The 19,486-nt window shown below is 43.4% G+C and overlaps 1 protein-coding gene across 1 annotated transcript in view; it reads left to right on the forward strand.

The window, feature by feature from the left end:
- ITIH5 (inter-alpha-trypsin inhibitor heavy chain 5) overlaps window positions 1-19,046 on the forward strand; it is a 50,405-nt gene extending 31,359 nt beyond the window's left edge. Inside the window, exons 8-14 of the mRNA XM_071734189.1 lie at window positions 4,136-4,307; window positions 6,815-7,124; window positions 9,967-10,520; window positions 10,888-10,938; window positions 11,999-12,115; window positions 14,592-14,969; window positions 16,293-19,046. Of these exons, the coding sequence (XP_071590290.1) occupies window positions 4,136-4,307; window positions 6,815-7,124; window positions 9,967-10,520; window positions 10,888-10,938; window positions 11,999-12,115; window positions 14,592-14,969; window positions 16,293-16,591 (1,881 nt within the window). The 3' untranslated portion in view covers window positions 16,592-19,046. The remainder of the gene's footprint in view (window positions 1-4,135; window positions 4,308-6,814; window positions 7,125-9,966; window positions 10,521-10,887; window positions 10,939-11,998; window positions 12,116-14,591; window positions 14,970-16,292) is intronic.
- Window positions 19,047-19,486: the final 440 nt, after the last annotated feature.

A 19,486-nucleotide genomic window follows, 5' to 3' on the forward strand; every position in this document is an offset into this window, starting at 1 on the left:
AATGTAGGGCTTGGGATTTTTTTTTTCCATTTTTTTTTTCCCCAGCTGTACTGTATTAGCACTTGCTGATATCCTCTCCTTTAATCTGTGCTCTACCCTCCACACAAAACCACATCTACTCAGGCAAACACACTGGGAGAGCTGCTTCACCTCCACAGCACCTGGTATGGGGCTGCTGGACCCTTAAACTGGGTTTCCTCAGTGCAAGTGGGCTGGATCTGTGCCCATCTCATCTCCAAAATGAAGCAGTGCTGTATGAACAGATGTGGAGGGAGGATCTGGCCCTTACCAGAGAAGAAGTGGTTAATATTCTGCCTGGAAGAGAGAGTGTCTTTGGCAGGAGTTTCACTGCAATGATTCACTGAGGCCAAGGCTGGAGTGGGAAGTGCAAAGACCCCACCAGCAGCAGTGGAGCAGCTTGGGAATCCCACTGCAGCCTCAGCTCTTGGCTGCTTGGAGCCAGAAGACATTCCAGCTGTGGCCTTGCAAGGCTAGAAGGAGAAACCTGCTGCCCTGTCCTGCCTGAAGCCACTGCCTTGCAGGAAGAGCTTTGCAAATCCTTGCCTGGGGACTGGCAGAACTGGGGGAGAGGGCTGGGGGAACTAGGAGCACCAAGTCATAGCTGAGTGCTTAAGGATTTCATCTTCTTATTTACAGTTGCTGTTGTGTGCCAGCTCCTGAATCAGATCCAAACTTCCAGAGGGAAGTCACGTCTCTCTTGCAGCCCATTTATGGGTGAGGGATATTGGCACAAAGTGTCTGTTACCACACTGTGAGGACTCAAAGCCTTTAGGATAAAGTCCTTCTGGGCTGGGAGGAGAGATGGAAACACATAGGATGAGCCAGAGAATTCAGAGCACTCTGGGAGAGGTGGAGAGCAAGTTCAGCTCCTTTTGGCCCCAGGGAGCACTGTAATTAGGTCTTGAGGTGAGTTTCACCTCTAGAGTTGAGCTACTGAGCTTCTTGGGAGAGAAAGGCACTTCCAGACAATGACTCAGCCCATCCTAAGACCTATCCAAACCAGATGGGATGGATTACTCTCTGGAGGCACCTTCCCCTGCCTAGAGAGGGAATAGATGCAATGCCCCAGCTTTCTGATAAGTGAGTTGGGAAAGCTGTATCCCACCCTTCATTTTTGCTGAGGATGAGGTAAACACCACAGGAGAAGGAACCATATGGCCTCCCTTTTTCTCTTTGCTTTGGAGCAAAAATATGTGCACACGTGCACTCTTGTACATATGTTTGTGTATATATATTGTATAAATTCAAAGGATTTCTGTTGAAATTGCAGAGGCAAGCACATGATAGAGATGCCAAAATCCAAGCTGTCTGTGCATTAAAACACGACAGCACTTTTTCCTGGGAAAAAATGACTGAAACTTCATGGAAATGACTTAACTGTGTCAAAAATAAGACATAAAAAAGAAAGAGAGATGAAAGAAAGGGAGGGAGAAATGGTCCCAGCCCCACATTTGGCTTCTGTTGAACATGTGGGGAAGTGCTGTTTTTTCTAGGAAAATCTGCTTCACTTCCCTCCTGACTCCTTCAACCATTTTAGCTTGGATGCTGTGCACAGCAACCTACACTGCTGCCTGTGTTGTTTCACTTTTTCTTTTCCTTTTCTGTTGGCTGAACAGAAGCAAGAATGTCAAAAGGGATTTCTGAGCATACTGGAGCTGAGATGCTGTCTCTCTGCAAGAAGGCCAAAGAAAGATTATTTTTCCTCTCAACTTGTTCTCAGAAACAACAAGGCTGTTTGGGCCAGATAAATTCCTCTGACAAAAGTGCAGTTTGACAGAATTGCAAAAAACTGAAAAGAGGGTTTTTGTAATGAGAAAGATCAAATGATATTAATTATAATCAGAGCTATAATACAGATTTTGAGAGCTGGGGATTTTCCCTCCAGATCATTTCTTCTAGGCATCTCTGTTTCTCTCCTTTGCCTACCTCTAGAGGGTGGATGTTGCATGTGGGGAGCTGCTGTGATCTCATCACTTCTTTCTTTAACATCCTGCCCCAAATTTCCTTCATCAAATGTTGATGTGAAGGACACAGGGCCAAAGCTTCAGCTTCTCTGTTTTCACTTTTTTCTTACATCTCTACATTTTTTTAAAGACAAATGCATAGGTCACTCATGGAATATCTTAGTTATCATGGAATAAATCCAAGAGTCCTTTTCTCCACTGTGTTCTTCCTGCTTTGCCATTCCAGACATGCATGAGAAGTGATTTGGATTGAGCTGGAAACTCCGTGTTTTGGAAAGATCTCCATTTGTGGCCTTGACATCATTACTAAAATAGTCTGTGTCTTGGTTTTCACTTCTGTAAAATGAGACTATGAATGTTTGGGAGTCCCTCTGAAGGCTGATGTCATGTATCTGATGCATTTCTACAATACAAGGGCTATTGTAAAAGAGGAGATGAGAGAGCATAAAAACTTCCCTTCTTTTCCAAACAATGGCTATTTAGCTCATGTTAGCAAGTCCTCTATGGAGTATTAGACTGGAGCCTTCGTGTTGGGGCAGACATTCATCTTCTTGAAGGTTTACTAAGTGGGGTTGTCCCCTTCTCTTTGAAAGAACCTCTTCCAGCAGCATCTGGTTTAGTATTCTTATTTTTGAGACGTTCAGAAAGTGCTTGGTGGTGAGACGTGGAGCAATGTTCCAGCTAAATAGAGGGATTAATTCTGTGATCCCTGCAGAGGAAAACAGTTTATACAGAAACAGAAACACGCAGGGAGGGACTGCAGACCTGGCTCCAAAATGCTTGAAGCTATGGGAAATATTCTCCTTCACTTCAGATGGTGTGGAAGCCAACTCACCAGCTGGGAGAGATTCCACTGTGGTGGGTAATTTCTTTGCAGTTGCATCATTGCATCATCAGCTTCAATGCACAATCCAGAGGGGTATTGATGACACAGCTTGATGAGTCCTTTGAGCTCCTTCCCAAATTGTCTTTACATAGCAACATCAGGTCTACAAACATGAGGTTTCCAGCACTGCTGATTACCTTTTGTGTTTCTTCTGGACAAGCCCTTCATATATTTTCCTGATAGGCATGAGGGGAACTTTTCAATGCTGACAAGTCCACTGTATTATTTCCTGCATAGCTTTCCTTGGAATTTGAAAGGCTTGGTGGCAACCAAGAAGGGGCAGAGCAGAGAAGCTGCTGATCCATCCTTTTACAGACACTGCCCTGTATTACTCCCATATGTTTTTCCATCCAACTATAGGTTATGTTTTCATGGACAGAAGCTGCTTTTGGGCATCTTCTCTCATCTGGTCTTCTTAAGCTGAAGTTTGTCTCCATGTGAACACAGCTGCATGGCTGCTAAATCAAAGTTGGTCACACTGGGGAGAACTGGACATATTTACATTCTTCTGTTGGCTTATCCTCACTGGACTGTCTTTCCCATTACCTAGGAACTTTCATCTCTCTCCCTATGAACTTGTCTTGATGCCAGCTTTCCTCACTCTGCCTGCCTATGTTTACACAGGATGACAAACAGCAGAGCAACATAATGTTGACATATTGCTGGAAAAGCAGCCTGTCTGCATCATACATTGGAACATATTGGTTTAAACATTTCTGACTTGTGGACCTATTAATTGGAATATGTATATATCAATCAGTATGCTAATTATGAACGTGAGCATGTACATCCTTGGCTTATTTAGAGGTATTTCAACTTATAAGTAACCTTTTCAATGACATGCCACTTACAGCTTAGTGCAAGTCTACGGGGCTTCAGAAAAATTCCACAAGGTTTTTTTGGTATTTCTAAAAATTATTCAGTATCACTTAGTTCAGAGCATGGTTCTGCCAGTCACTGAGAGCTTTTATCCTAATTGTTATGCATTATTTTAATGTCTAGACTTAAATTTAATTTAGTTAAGTCTAGACATGTGTCTCACAGCTTTGCAAGATCTTTTGGTCAGCAGTTGTTCTTCTGTCTTAGCACCTGGCACCAGAGATCAGGCCTTGAGACAGGGAAGAACATCCCACTTGTCTTCAGGAGCCAAACTGGCAGTGTAGAAACATCTGCAGGATCAGCAAATAAATTTTAAGAATTAAATCCTTGCTTACTAAAGCAGTGACAGTTGTGCCTACTGGTCTCTTTTCTCTTCTCTTTCTAGACCAAAGAAGCTCTCTTCACAATTCTCCAGGACCTAAGGCCTGAAGACCACTTCAACATCATTGGCTTTTCCAACCGGATAAAGGTCTGGCAGCAGGACCAGATGGTGCCAGTTACTCCAAACAATATAAGAGATGCCAAAAAGTACATTCATAACATGTCACCTACTGGAGGTATGATCTAGAGATATGGAGGGGATTAATTTTGCAATCCAGTTAACTACATCAGAATGGAAAGGTGAATGTGATCCTGCAGCATAAAGCAATAAAAAAAACATTGGGACTTAGGTCCCAATGGGTCATGGGGCAAGGGGGCTCCACTCAGGGTTATGTGACAGAAGGATATGTACCCTTTCTCAGCATACATGATGGGAAAGTGTCCCCAAATCCTGTTTTATGACCTGATACACTTATTGAGGTCAAGTTGGGCCCTTTCTCGCTTTCATCTGGTGAGACCCTCAGAGTAGGAAAGTTTCCAAGGTTATTTCTTGAAGAAAAAAACCCATATCCTGGTGAAGGACACACAGGGCCAGTACCTGTGCAGTTTTTGAAAACCTGTGTAAAAGTAGGCATGTGGTTTTGTCTGGGTTGGAATCTTCAGGGATGGACTACCCACCCAGTGTGGGCTGTGGAACTGCCTTCTTCAGGAGCTGGTTCCTCACCTAATAATGTCCTCTTCTTGTCTTTACCAAGGAGCATCTAGAAAAAAACATTTAAGAATCTCTTGTCCTTTTTTCTTCATGCCTTGTTGCCAGGAGAAGAGGGGAGAGAAGAAGACCTCAGAACAGTGGCAGGGTGCTGGTATGGGTTTGAATTTGCTCCAGTGGTCTCCTATGAGGCTGTGGACACTGCTATAAAAAAACATAGTGAGGTTTGTAATCAACCATAATTTGGCAGCTGTGTCCACCCCAGCTGAGGACTCCCCAGGTAGGCAGAGAGCAGCAAAATGACCTCTGTAAATCCTTCCTCACACAAGCAGCCACAGCTGGTTGAAGGTCAGACAGAGCCTTCCCATGGCTGCACCATTCCTAGCAAAGGAAACTCTCTGATGGAAAACCACAGCAAACAGGATGGTTTGCTCTGCCCTTTGTATTGAGAGGAAGAGTTTAGGAAGTGGCCAGGGGACCTCCCAGTTAAACAATTACCAACAGTGGGACTACACTTGGTACAAAGCTTTTTACTGCTGAAGTGCCAAAAGAGCTGTGCAGGAACCAGCTGAGTTTGCTCACAAACCTTCTAGAGAACAGAAGTAAAAGGAAATTATTAACTCAGGCTCTACAGGAAGGTGCAGTGATTCTCCACTCCAGGCCAGTGGTACTTTAGTTTTGTGTAACTCAGCATTTAACCTGTGCTGTTGCTTGTGTGCCTTCCAGTGAGCACTGAGGCTCACAGGTCACACACAGAAAGAACATACCATGTGTGCATGGCTGTGTCATATTCATACACCAAAGAAATGGGAATAAAATATTGCTGCTAAATATTCTTGCATGTGACAAAAGGTAATTTTTGGTGCTGGGTAGCTCTGATGTGCCTAGGTTTGAAGTGACACTATCTGCCTTGTGGCATAGTTTTCTTTTGTTTCTGGGGAAGAAAATTCTTTCTGCATTTTTGGATCTGGATTGAGACTGAGAGAATAGTAAGATATTTAGGTGCAGGGTTTTGTGTAAATACCATTTTGAAAAAGACACAGTCTGGATTTTGAGGACTTCTCAGAAGTTTTAGTCCCTTTCCTGTTCCTTGTCTTGCTGCAGTCACTGGAACTGTGCATTCTAAGTTTCTAGGTACATGGTGCATGGTCAGAGCTGCTAGCATTCTCTTGCTGATAAACTCCCTAGATCTTCCCTTAGGAGTCCGCTGTGTGTGGCTCTTAAATCATTTCACCTGCTTTTTTTTTTCTGAGAGCTGCTTGTAACCCAGATCTTGCAAAGGTTCCACAAATAATCCCTCTTTGCCTTGACTAGCACAAAAAGTACATGAAGCAAGGAGATAAGGATTTACCTGTTTCTCATTTTCCTGCTTTCTTTCTATATTTAATTTTCTGAACACACAGTAGGTTTGAATCTTTTTCCTGGCTATTCTTCTCAACTACATCTATTCCTCATCTATTTTCTGTTTTGCCCCTCTCTCCCCACTGCAGGCAGCTCCATTCTTCACTAGCCAGCTGTTCTGTGAAAAAACAGTTTTCAGCTAACAAAGCCATTTTTCTTCCTTTTACACTTTGTTAGCCTCTGGGGTTTTGAAGAACAAACCCAACCACTCGTTTTCCCATCTGAAGGTTTTTTCTCTCTCTACAAGTCTGGTGCTTTTCATACAAAATGAGTAGAACTTGTCCTAGTTCAGATATGATCCCCAATTAAGTTTAACTGTTATTCTGTGTACTGGCAGGGGATGGTGTGTGTTGTGACTCTGCTTACTCTAGGAGACTCTTGTACATTGAGATATTAAAGGATAAAGCAGTTTCCCATAACAAACTGCAATTCATAGCCTTATAATTTGAACTAAGAACTACCCCAAACTCATGCTAAGTAACAGAGTTGAGCTGAGCTAGAAGACTAATGTAGAGAAAAGGAACATTCTGATGAGCAGAGATGCTGCCATCAAGCCAAAGGGAGCTTAGGGAAATTATTTGTACCACTCTTGGAAGGAGAAATGAGCTAATAATAATTTTGGTACCTTCCCAGGGACTAATATTAACAGTGCTCTCCAGACTGGTGTAAAGCTGCTGAACGATTACATTGCTCAGAATGACATTGATGCCAGGAGTGTCTCTCTGATCATCTTCCTCACGGATGGGAGGCCCACTGTTGGGGAAACACAGTCATCCAAAATCCTCAGTGACACCAAGGATGCCATCCGTGATAAATTCTGCCTTTTCACCATTGGCATTGGCAATGATGTGGATCACAAGCTGCTGGAGAGGATGGCACTGGAGAACTGTGGCATGACGAGGCATTTCCAGGAGGATGAGGATGCAGCCAGCCACCTCAAAGGGTTTGTTCTGCTTGTTCTGTGTTTATATCTACATTGGGTCCTCTGGGTAAGAGTTTTGGGAAGGAAAATCCTCTAAGGAGACATTGCACAACATGGGAGTTTCTCTGAGGCTCAGCTGGTTGGGAGCATTAGAGGGTGTTCAGATTCTGAGGATGCTACCCAGAAGTTGTCTCCTTCCCAGCAGACTCCCGGAGCTGGACTGGAACTTCCCAGCTTCTCAAAACAAGGCATTTGTTTCCTTAATTGGGATGGCTGTTTTGGGCATGTAAACCTGGAGAGATGGGAGGCATAAGTGCCACCTCCCCATAGGTGGATGGAGGAAGGAAAGGATGCATTGCTTACTTCAAATTGCCAACATAATCTCAGTAATATAGATCCCAATTCAGGCCAGAATTTTTAATATTTTTTATTTTTGAAAAAGATAACCTTATACCCAAACTCCCAAATATTTGACTTTGAAAAATACACAAGGGTCTTTCCTGGGATGATCATGTAGTCCCTTCTTTCCCTCATTCTTTGTGACTCATAGTCCTAACAAGTTTGCTGTAAACTTTATCATTCAATAGGACCAGAGATTATGTTCCTCTTCTGTAATCAGGGAGCTAAGGTCTAAGGGGAGACCCTAGTAAGGAATATCAAAAAGATACTGAACCACAGATCTTCCTAAAGTATCAGGCAGTGTGTCAGTACTTCCAAGCAAAAATGTTTGGCCTTCACTCCAAAAAATATTAGTGTTTTGAGCCTCAGAAACAAAAAAGAGACAGTCCTTGAGCAGAGATTTCTTGCCTAACTAGTGTCTAATTCATTTGGAGCAGTGGGACCATGCCCTGTCCCCTAGAGCTTTTCTTTCTGTGGTGGTTATAAGAATTTCTGCCTTTTAAACAGGATTTTGCTGATCTATCTGCCAGACCACCTGTGTTGTTTGCTTCTCAGAAAATGCATTTTGGGTAGCAAGTGGCCTTCCCTGGCAAATGAAGGATGTGCTGATTGGTTGGGCTGCAGGAACCCAGCACTGCAAGTACTTATCAGACACCTCTCTGATAAACAGCTCACTGTTTATTAAGCTCAGTGATGGCAAACCCAATTGGCATCTGGTGCCAAATCTGTTCAGAAAGGCACAATCACTTGATGGAAGCCCATTCAAGTCACTGTTGGAGGGAAAATCCACATGGGCTCCAATGTCATTTCTGATTTTTGTAGTCAGTGGGTTGTATTTTTGCACAGATACTTCCTTTCATTTTACTCTAGGGCAGATTGTATCCCTTGGTCTGCTATTTGTTATACTCTAGTTTTTTTCCACAGAAGGTTCTCAGGTTTAGTTGACTCAAGTTTTCAAATGAATCAAGGTCTCTGCATCAAAGACACTGACTGCTCAGAGAGACTTTAAAATAAAGCCAAACAATTCAGGCTTTGGGTTTTCTTGGAGAGGCAATAAAACAGCAAGTGTGACTCTAGCTTCCAGACAATCTGTTAAAGCAGATGTGAAAAATAAATGCAGTCTGGACTCAAAAAGGGTTGAGCCCAGTTCTTTGTTTATTTACCAAATTAAACTCAAAAGATTTGCCAAGATCTGAGGAGTCTGGCTTTTAAATAGGAAATATGGCATGCATGGAGCAGCTTGGGAAGATCCATCAAAAGCACATTGCTGCAGGGAAAACACATCACTGTAAAGTCAAGCCTTAACCCCTTTAAAGGCTTTTTAGCCTGTCTTGTGCAAATTATTTTCACAAGTATGATAGTTCATGTTAATAAAACATTACAGGGTTAAACTCTCAGGTTCCACAGAAGTCATTGCATGCTCCAGCAGAAAGTCAGCAATAAGGTAGCACTGAGTTCTTTTCTGCTAGTCCTCCTGTGTTTAGTACTCAGGGTTCCTCCATTCCTTGAAAATGTCCTCACTTATGGGGGCAAAGCAAGATTCTTTCTTGATTTTCTTTCTCCTCTGACCCTCAGAAAACCATCTTCCTGCCTGTCTGGCACTGACCATCCTAAGCTGTATTATTTATGACTCTCCCAGTGACACAGAAATTTTGGTTCAGATACTCTCAAGCTTTGGGGAGCCTGGCAACTCAGTCTTACACATTCTGGCTCTGGAATACCATGCATAATATGGCATAATATACTAGAAAACTGTGGGTAACATGTCTTTAAAGTACATTTTGATGTAATTAGGATGCTTTCTGTGAGTCTAAGAAGCCAAGAATTTACATTTGATAGACAGGCCCTCTTCATCAGACTTAAGTGGTCACAAATATCTCCCCATAGAGATCTGGAATCATAGTGGAATGTGGGTGATTGCCAGATCATGCTGGGATGCTTCTGAACATCCTTAGGAGACTCTGGTTAGATGCTTAAGCAACACTGAAAACTAAAATGAGTCAGAGAATAGTTTTGGTTGAAGGGGACCTCTGGAGGTGTAATCCAACCCTCTGCTCCAAGAAACACTTCAGATTTACATGAGCTGTTTCACTGCCTTGTCCCTCAAATCTTGAAAATCTCTCAGGGTAAAGATACCCCTGTGTCTCTTGGCCCAGTTACAGTGGATGCAGCAGTTAAATCTGGGGGCTGGTAGCTCTAACCTGTATCCCTCATAGAATCATAGAGTGATAGAATTGTTTGGGTTGCAAGGGACCTTAAAATCATGCAGTTCCAACCCCCCTGCATAGGCAAGGAAAACTCTCACTAGACCAGGTTGCTCCAAATCCCACCCAACCTGGCCTTGAACACTTCCAGGGAGGGGGTATCCACAACTTCCCTGGGCAGCCTGTTCACATATGTGTAAGAGTGTGTGCATACACTTGAATGAACAGAACTAATGGTGAGAAATGGGTCTTCATTTCAGGTTCTATGATGAAATAGGAACACCCCTTCTCTCTGACATCCGTGTTGATTACCCGAAAGATGACGTGGAGCAAGTCACCCAGAACTTCTTCCCTAACTACTTCAATGGCTCTGAAATTATAATAGCTGGCAAACTCATCAACCACACCTCAGAGAGCCTCCACGTGGAGGTGACTGCTAGCAACTCCAAGAAGTACATTCTCCTCAAAACAGATGTGGCTATTGACCTTCCAAGCAGGAATGACATCAGAGGTATCCCTGGCCTGGAAGATGGCAAAGGTGATAAAAATTACATCGAGAGGGCGTGGAGCTATCTCACCATCAAGGAATTGCTTAACTCGAGGTTGAAGAGTGATGACAATGAGGAAAGAGACTCTTTGATGGAGAAAGCCAAGTCTATGGCCCTGACTTACAATTTTGTTACTCCCTTCACTGTTCTGAAGATGAGGGAAGCTGGGCTTGATTCAGAACCAACTCCAGAGGAGTTAATCAGCCCTTCTACTGATGGCATTGGTGAAAAGTTGCAGAGCTTGCAGGGGCACAAGGCACCACCAGGTATGAGAGAAAAATAGCCCTATGCTGGCAAGAAATCTTTTTGCATGGGGGATGTGTCATGGCTGACTTTGATAACAGGGAGTATCTAGCCAATGAACTGAGGGTTCATTAAACAAAATGCTGGTTTGCTCATTTTGCTTTTGCTAATTGTGGGGTGGGTGACCTTAAGCAAACAGTTTAACCTCCTTGAAGCACTTACTGTTCTCTAGAAACTATAGAAGAAAAACTGGTATTCTAAATGAAGCTTAAAGGAGCTGCAGGAACCTATCTCAGAGTCTTGCTGAATAATATTTTGGGAACATTATTATACAATGGCTCTTTCTGCTGTTCAAGAAGTAACTGTTACAGCCTTCCTTCCCCACTTTAGGTATACGCAGACAGCAAGATAAACAAAAAATTAAAATCTCCAAAACATCAGGTCAGTGCCTGTTTTCATGCCTTTAATAATCCAAAATACTAGTGACTGATTTAGTTGCAGACCATTGTGGTGTAACAATCCTGATGGATGCTCCAAAAGCCTATTGGCCAGAGTGCAGAGTAGGAAAGAAAATGAAAACAAAATACAGAGAGGGTGACTAATGAGAAAAAATGTGAGGAAATGCAGCAAGGCAGATTATCTGTTACACTAGATCCTCACCTTTGAGACTTTTGTAGATTAGGGGAGAAGAGAAAGCATGTTCTCTTTGTCCTAGAACTAGTAAAAAAATTTTTTTATAAAGTTGCTGAAACACAAAATATGTTGTCAAAAAAAAGAAAAGAAAAAGAAAATGCTACAGTATGTTGCTATTCCCCTATTTTTCTGCATCACTACTCAATATCCTTTTCATACATTAAACATAGAATAATAAACCCAGATCAAGAATTTCACTGATTAAGGCAAAATTTACCTTTAAAACTAGAGTTTTGGCTTTTCTCAATATAAATGACACCTATCTGGCAGGTGTCCTAGGTCAAGGATTGTTGAAAGGTCGTGGGATTGTTCACAATCTGCTGTTGACTGCTCCAATCTGAGGACCAGGAAGGTTCAGTGTGAGGTGTGATCATACAGCAGCCCTTGGTTAGAGGGTACATTTTACATTTTTGTGTGCTGGGGGGGGGATGTAGCTTGCCAATGAAGTATGGAAAATATATAAGAGCTACATGACAACTCCCCTAAATCACTGAAATGATATTCCAGGCAGAAGATATCCTGGTTTTCACATGGCTGATGGTTTTGAGTTTTCACTGAAAGCCTAACCTCTTCTGTGAGAAAAACAAAACGAAACCAAACGAAACAAAACAAAACAAATCTTTATGAAAAACAAAACAAAATTTGGCATTTCCTGGCAAACTTCATCTGACCCTCTAAAAACAACAAACTGAAAGGTCTTAGGAAAAACCACATAACTTAGGGACAAACACATAACAGGGTTTTTTTTTTTTACCATCTTGGACACTGCAGTTTTGTGTAAGTCTCTGACATTTGTCTCATTTTCCAGCGGATGGAGACCCTCACTTTGTCATTGATTTTCCCTCCAGCAAGTTCTCTGTCTGCTTCAATATAGATGGAGAACCAGGGGACATTCTCCGACTGGTCTCGGATCATAAGGAATCTGGTGAGCAGCCAAGTAAAGCTGTTGCTTGTAGAGGAAAATTGAAGTTGCAAGTCCAGCTGTGTAGCAATAAAACTTAGCACCAAGGTGTTTCAGAGGCAAGGAAGTGACAGGGAAAAAAGTTGCTTTTCTGGCCAATGGAAAACTGATGCATTCCAGTTTTCTGGCTCTAATCACCTGGATTAGAAGGGAAACTGTTCCTTTGCACTGACCTCCAACTTTAGCTTAGCTTGTGGGTTAATTCCCAGCAAGCCTCAGCAAGGGAATGTTCTGGCCACTGTTAAGTACATATCCACAGAAGTGCTTGTCAACAGATCAGACCAAACCATAGAGGGCCCTGATATGCACATGCATGTAGACCTCTCCTAATTCAGGTCTTCCTTGACCCAAAGGGAGCAGCAATTCCATGTGAACAGCCAAGACACCCACTGGAGAGCATCAGGATCACTTTCTACCCCTTCAGCTCTGCTGAAGATGCTCTGTTGCTGAGGATCAGACCTGGTATGGTCTGGGGGTTGTACTTGGCCAATGCTACACCAGCCACAGGCATTTTGCTTACTGCATGTGCCTGAGCCAGGCAGCCTCCTCCATGCTGAGTGATTACACAGGGGATTCAACCTTTTTTTTTTTGTTTGTTTGTTTTTTTTTTGTTTTTGTTTTTGTTTTTTTTTTGTTTTTCCAGAAAAGGTGCATTTCTTTGGTGCAACTTCATCAGCCCTCTAGCTAAGAGGTCATAACATGCAAATAGATTTGGACTTGCTGAGATTGCTCTGCTATTGGAACTTCACTCTTTACTTACTGTGCTGTTTGCTTCAGGTCACAGAGAAATACCCAGCCAGGATTACCAACAGCACTGAGGCTTTTTCAGTGAAGGGACCACCAAACTGGTTACCCAGTCCTGACAACCTTGAGAAAACCCACAAGGTTCAGGATCTGCTTTGCCCAAGCCAGTCTGATCCCCAGGGGCCCAAACTGTGCTCTGATCTGATCTGGAATTCTAAGCAGGGCAGCTAATAAGCAGATTATGTCCTGAGCAGGGAAACAGTGGGAGGGAGGGTGTCAGAACCAGAGACAATGCACAGACTTGTTTTACAAAGATAAACAACCCCACAATAACTTTATAAGAATTCTGCTCTGTAAGGCAGTGGTCTAGACCCCATATTTCTGTGTTCAAGCCTGCCTTAGTGAATAAGATCCAGCTTCTGGCAATGTTTCCCTTAAAATTCTTTTAGAAGCTGTGTTTGTGCTACCACTGGAGTAATTCTGTGGCTCAAATGTGGAATGAGTTTGAGAAAAACAGACTCCATAGCACTAGCAAGTTGAGTTTATGAAGGCAGAAATGAAAAGTTCCCTCAGCAATGATGGGATATGGAGGTATTTCATAGTAGTGTTGATGGCTTGGGTCTAGCCACAAGCTTCCTGCTTTCTTTTCACCATCTGGTAGCTGTTCAGAGACCTGTGGGAAGTGAGACACTGTCTTAGGGACAGGGAGTCACAAAAATTATTAAGGTGGTCGGGAATCTTCATGTGGTCATCTAGGCTTCTGTTCACTTGGTAGGATCTGCCTTTCAGGCTACTCTTAAGTGATTCTTTTGGTGCAAAACTGAGGGATGCTGGAAAAGTAGCACTGGAAATAACCCAAGAGTAGTGTAGGACTTAGGGGTCCTATTCTGCAGGGACACAAAGGACATGGATTTCTTACACTGCCACCTGAGGAGGTTTAGCACTTCACCTCAGCCTGTTGCAGGTCAGGCTGTTCCCTCTACAGCCCCTACTCAGTCTTTGGCAGGTTGGCCAAGGGATTAAGACTTTCTCTGAGGCTTCCTAAGCTACTTCTCTTCTTAAGAGTCATGTAGAGAGGGACATAAAACTTCATCTGTCTACTGCCCTGAAATAATATGAGACAGCAGCATTCATATACACCCAAATCCTTTTCCTAGAAGATCAGTCCCTATGCCAGTTGGTGATATGAGGAAAAGCAGGCTTGCCAGCAGATTCCTTGAGTCCTTCAAGATCTGGTATGTTTGCCCAGGTTTGAGCTGTGCACCAACAAGTAGGTGGTCCAGGTAAATCATGGCAGAGTTGTTCAGGCTACAGCTGTCAGGAAGATTTGTGTTATGTGGCTCAAAACCCCTGCACATCACTGTCTTGATGATAGGGAGGTCTAAGATTGGATGGAGCTTAGGAAGTGGCTGTGCTGAGGAGCAGCTGATCCCATCTGTGTACACAATGTTAGGACTAATGGGGATGGGCCTCCAGGGAAGGCCAATATTTCTGAGTTTGGGTAAATTTAGGTGCTCTGTACAAGGTAACCATTTTACAGCAAATGGGTTATTTATTCTGTTTTGAATATTGGTAGATGAAATAATCAAGCATGAGGTGGTGAATCTGCACGTCCTCAGTTACAAGGATTGTGTCTTTAAGGCAAAAAACCCTATTCTTGGTTCCAGCTTTCATGTATTGATTATTTTCCTGCCAGGTGTAACTGTGAATGGGCAATTAATTGGAGCTCCTGCACCACCCAATGGCCACAAGAAGCATCGAACTTACTTCAGCACCATCACTATCCTCATCAATAAGCCAGGGAGGTCTTACCTCGAGATCACACCCAAAAGAGTCATCCTGGATGATGGGGAAAGACTTCTTCTGTCCTGTGATAGGAGTGCAGTTGTACAAAGCAGCAGCCTTGAGGTGTCCATCTCTGCCAACTCCAACGTCACTGTGACAATACGAGACACAATCACCTTTGTCATCCTCATCCACCATTACAAGAAACCAGCCCCATATCAGAGGAATCACCTGGGGTTCTACATCTCCAACAGCAAAGGCCTCTCCTCAGACTCCCATGGGCTACTGGGTAGGTAACAGAGCTATTAAGCAGACAAAAATGATCCTTCCAAAGAGTTTTAAAGGATAGAGGCAGGAGGTAATGAGCAAGGCAGGTGGGGATTAAGTTCCCAGATGGGACTTTTACATCCACTCTCAAACAACATCTCTATTTCAAGCATCCCCAACTCCTCTTCCACCTCTTTCTGTATGTAGCAGACAGTGTCAGTCATTCTCTGTTGTGGCATCTGTATGAGCTGTCTCCCACTACCCTAGCTATGTGGTTGTGGATGTTTTTCATATTTCCACTCTTTTTATGAATGTTTAATACAGTTCTCATTAGCATACAAATGCTTGATGCTCCCAGCACAGAAACAAAAACCAAAATATTGCACAAGAACCCTGAATAAGGCACCAGTAAGAGATTTTCCAGCAGTAGCTCTAATTCTGAATAGCCCAGCTACTCCTGTGCTCTTAGGGACATAGCAAAGTAGGCTCTGAATCCCTTAGGCAGAGAGGACAGTGAACTGAGGTCTAGCAGACTCTGAAAGAGAGCTGTAATCACAGAGATAGCACATTGCCAGAGATTGTCAGCTCAGCCTTCAAGTGCTGCACTGCAGAGGGTGTGTATTTGCAGGACTGCCCTGTTTACACCTGATCCTGATTAAAAAACACTGAACTTTTTGTGGCCCCTTTCTTTCAAACCTGAGGTGAAAGAAAAGCCATACCCACATTTTGAAAGAAACTTGGCTTCAGAAATGCTCAGAGGATGTCCAGGTGGTTGTTTTTTTCCAGCCAATGAGAATTATGTTTATGGCCAGGTACAAGTGCAGAACTCCAGGAATGAAGCCATAGCTTTTGTGACATTCAGAAATCCCCCAGGATAAGCAGTGGATGATTCCTCATGAGTGGGGTTTTGGATTCAGGCCACACACATGCAGAAAACTCTAAATGCACACTTGGGTTTGGCTAAAAGAGCTCATCCCCAAGAAGGCAAGAGAAGATAACTTGGAGCTTGAGGCTTTTTTCTGCTTGCTGATGGGTTCTGTATGGGTTATCATCCCCTAGTAACTGTGTCTCACAGAAAGGAACTTATTACTAGTAGCCTAAAAAACCCTTTAGCTCAGCCAATGTATCCTGATGAGTAAAAAAATATTTTCTATCTCTTTTTGTGAGATTCAGAGAAGAATCACAAAATCTGGATTCATCCTACTAGAGCAGAGAAGCCCTTTTCAACCTCATATGATAAATGTTCTCAAAACATGGCCTATTAAAAAAAATCAGCCAAGCACCTCAACTTATAAACAGGCAGAAAAGAGCAAAGTCATGTATTTTATTTTATCTTGCTTTGCAGGTCAGTTCTTGAACCACGAAGTTAAACTTCTTCAGGAACCTCTAAACAAAAGTCATCAGCAGGATGGTCAGAACCAAACAGAAGCATTAAAGCCAAACCTGACAAATACCCTGAAAGTAAAGGGGCGACTCGTTCCTGTGGTGTGGAAGCAGAGGAGGATCTACAATGGCCAGCAGGAAGTTGACTGCTGGTTTGCCAAAAACAATGCAGACAAACTGATTGATGGGAGCTATAAAGACTACCTGGCTTCTCACCCTTTTGACACAGGCACCAGCTTTGGGAGGATCAACAGCCTTTAAGACTGATCATAGCAATGCATTTCAGCAGCACCTCTGACAGTGATTCCCTTCTGAAGCCTCTAAAATTAGGCAACTTATGAATATTTCTTTACATTTTGGTGCCAAACAAACCGAGGCTTTTTGCCCTTGGAAACTGTCTGTCTCTCTTTCATGCTAGATGAACATGGTTTATCAAATTCTTCAAGAAAAGGAGGTGGAGGGGGAAGGGTTGAGGACATGGTTAAAGGTGTGATCAGTGCTCTCCCAGTGGAAGGGGAGGGAGAAATGGGCCAGCACTTGTATTTAACACTGCAGAGAGCTGCTGGCCTTAAAATAAACCCATGCAGGGATCTGTGCAATACCCCCAGGGGCTGCTGAGTGACCTGGTGAGAGATGCAGAACATGTAGCACAGTGACTATCCAGAGAGGCAACAACCTTGAGTGGTTGGTTGGCTTTGCAAAGATGTGACTTGGAGCACCTGCTCCAGCCATGGTCCCTGGGGAAAGAAGAGAGAGAGGAGAGAAAGAGAGAATATAGAGGCAGGTAGATATTTATCTGCAGTGACCAATCAGCATCAAAGAGATTAACAAAGAAATCAAAACCTTAAATCAATATGTCACAACAAGGTATTGCTTTCTTGGTTATTGGGATGGGGGTCTGAATTTGCCACTAAGCCTCATGCTCCCTAAACCACTGCAGACCCTTAAAACAGTGGTGAAAAGCTTCATGTGGCTTCTTCATGTGGCTTCTTGCTGTCTCAGTGCACAGGCTGCATGCATAAAAAGGACCTCTGGTCTTCAGCAGCCACAGGTGTGGTGCTGGCTCCTGTTCCTGCAAGCATCTCATTGAAATTACATTGCAAGTTTGGTGTTTTCTTGAGTCTTGACTGCCTCAGAGAGAAACAAAGTTCCACTGTGAACTTCCAACAGATCTGCCACCTCCTTGAGCAGTGTCACTTCTGCTTAGCAGGGATTTAAGTTCTCTAAGGGATGATGAACCAGCACCCACAATCCCCCATGATCCTACCTAACAGCCTCTTAAATGTAGGCTAAACATTTCTAACTGCTTTTCTAATCAGGGAGAAAGTCTTTATTTACTCCAAACTGTAAAAAAAACCAAAACAAAACATAACATTCCAGTTTCTCTGGCTCCTTCTCCTTCCTTACACAGCAGGAATTTGGCAGCAGCAGGTTGCAGAAGGGTCTGCCAGCCACCCCCACTGCAGGTGGTGCTGCTCTGCAGAGAAACCTCCAAACCCAAACTGCAAGGCTGTAGTCTGCTTTAAAGTGAGGCATCACTGACTAATGCTATAGAGCAGCCACAAGGGAGGTTGCTTAGTAGAGAACTTGGCCCAAGCAGACTTTGTCAACCACAAAGACATTTCCATGGCAAAGCCAAATTGAGCTCATGTATACTCTGCCTTTCCAGGACTGAAAGGAAGGAGGGTGGGTGTGGAAGCATCTCCAGGAGCTAAATGATATCCATGTGTTAGAAGAAAATAGAGTTGCCAGAGACCTCCAGAAATAGGTTCAGTTTTGACTGATTTTTAAATTTTTTTTTGCATATTTAAAAATTAAATGATGTTGTTGCTGTAGGAGTTCCAGCTGCTGGGGAGTGTGGAGGTTGGTGGCTCTCCAGTTGCTTGATCAGCAGGTTGATGCTGCTAGTGGGGTGGCAGCAGAGCTGGTAGCAAGCATGGTTGCTTATTCACACCATGTACTGTGGGGGGAGAAAAAAACAGCTGAAAGCAACCAGATAGATTTATTTGCCTGCTGGCAGATCCTTACAGAGAGCTCAGCTAGTTCAAGGCTCACGCCAAGACTCATTCTTTGGAGCAAAATATTTAGACAAAATTATTGCTTTGGGCCCAGCTGTCTTAAGAAACAGCTCTGCTGCAAAGGAGAACTGAGGGCAAGACCTTCACCACATCCTGAGCATGCAATGAGAACCAGAGAGGTGCCAGGCCTGGCACCATGCTGATGGGCCAGAAATGAGATGAAAAAGAGCACCCACCTAAGCAGGCAGTTGGAGAATCACCCAGCCCATTCCCAAATAACCTCCCATTTCACTAGCACAGGCTGAAGAGGATAGTGGCAGGAAACTTCTAGACCATCCAGGGTTCCAGTCCTTACTAAAAAGAGATTTCTTTGAAATCTTCACTCTCCTCCACATTTTGCTGTTCAGGTGTATTGCTAAAGGGAGCAATAGGCTTAGGCTCTCCTCCTCTCATCTCTTCTGTACATAGATATGTATATATTATATCTATAAACACACACAGTGCTAATGCTTCAGGTGCATCATTACTCCTCTTCCTTCTCCTTCTGCCAAGGAAACTTTTTTTTTTTATTTCAGAGCCTGAAAAGAGCAATGATCAACTCCAACTTCCCAGCCATATGAAGCACCTGGAGCAATATACTCAAGTTCTCATTAAGGCTCCACTTACCCATTTCACAATAAATATTTTACAGTGAACAATGTAGTGAAGCTTTCATTTGGCAAGGATAAAAATGAGCTTTGAAGCTGAGGTGATGTCTGTTTTATGCTGCTGAACAAGCTCCTGTTACCAGGTGGCTCCAAGAACCACCCATAAGTTAACAGTGGGTTGGGAACTAAAGCAGATTCAGCACAAAATTAAAGGTCAGTGATGCTCTTCAGCCTCTCTACACTTGGTAGGAAACAAGAAGTGTGTCGGGTGAACAGCCCCCAAGGCTCTGTTCCCACAATGAACTGAGAAATTAACCACATAGAGAAGACTGGTCCAGTATTTAAATACAGTAGCACAGAATTTAACCAGAATTTATTGCTCCTGCTGCCCCAAGACCAGTGAGACCAAAGCCAGGCCACAGACCGCAAACTTCAGCTTCCCCCCATCTCTAGAGGGGGCATCACAACATTTCCCTCTCAGAAGGAGAACG

Source organism: Heliangelus exortis, chromosome 1 (genome assembly GCF_036169615.1).
Source record: "Heliangelus exortis chromosome 1, bHelExo1.hap1, whole genome shotgun sequence".
Taxonomy (NCBI): domain Eukaryota; kingdom Metazoa; phylum Chordata; class Aves; order Apodiformes; family Trochilidae; genus Heliangelus; species Heliangelus exortis.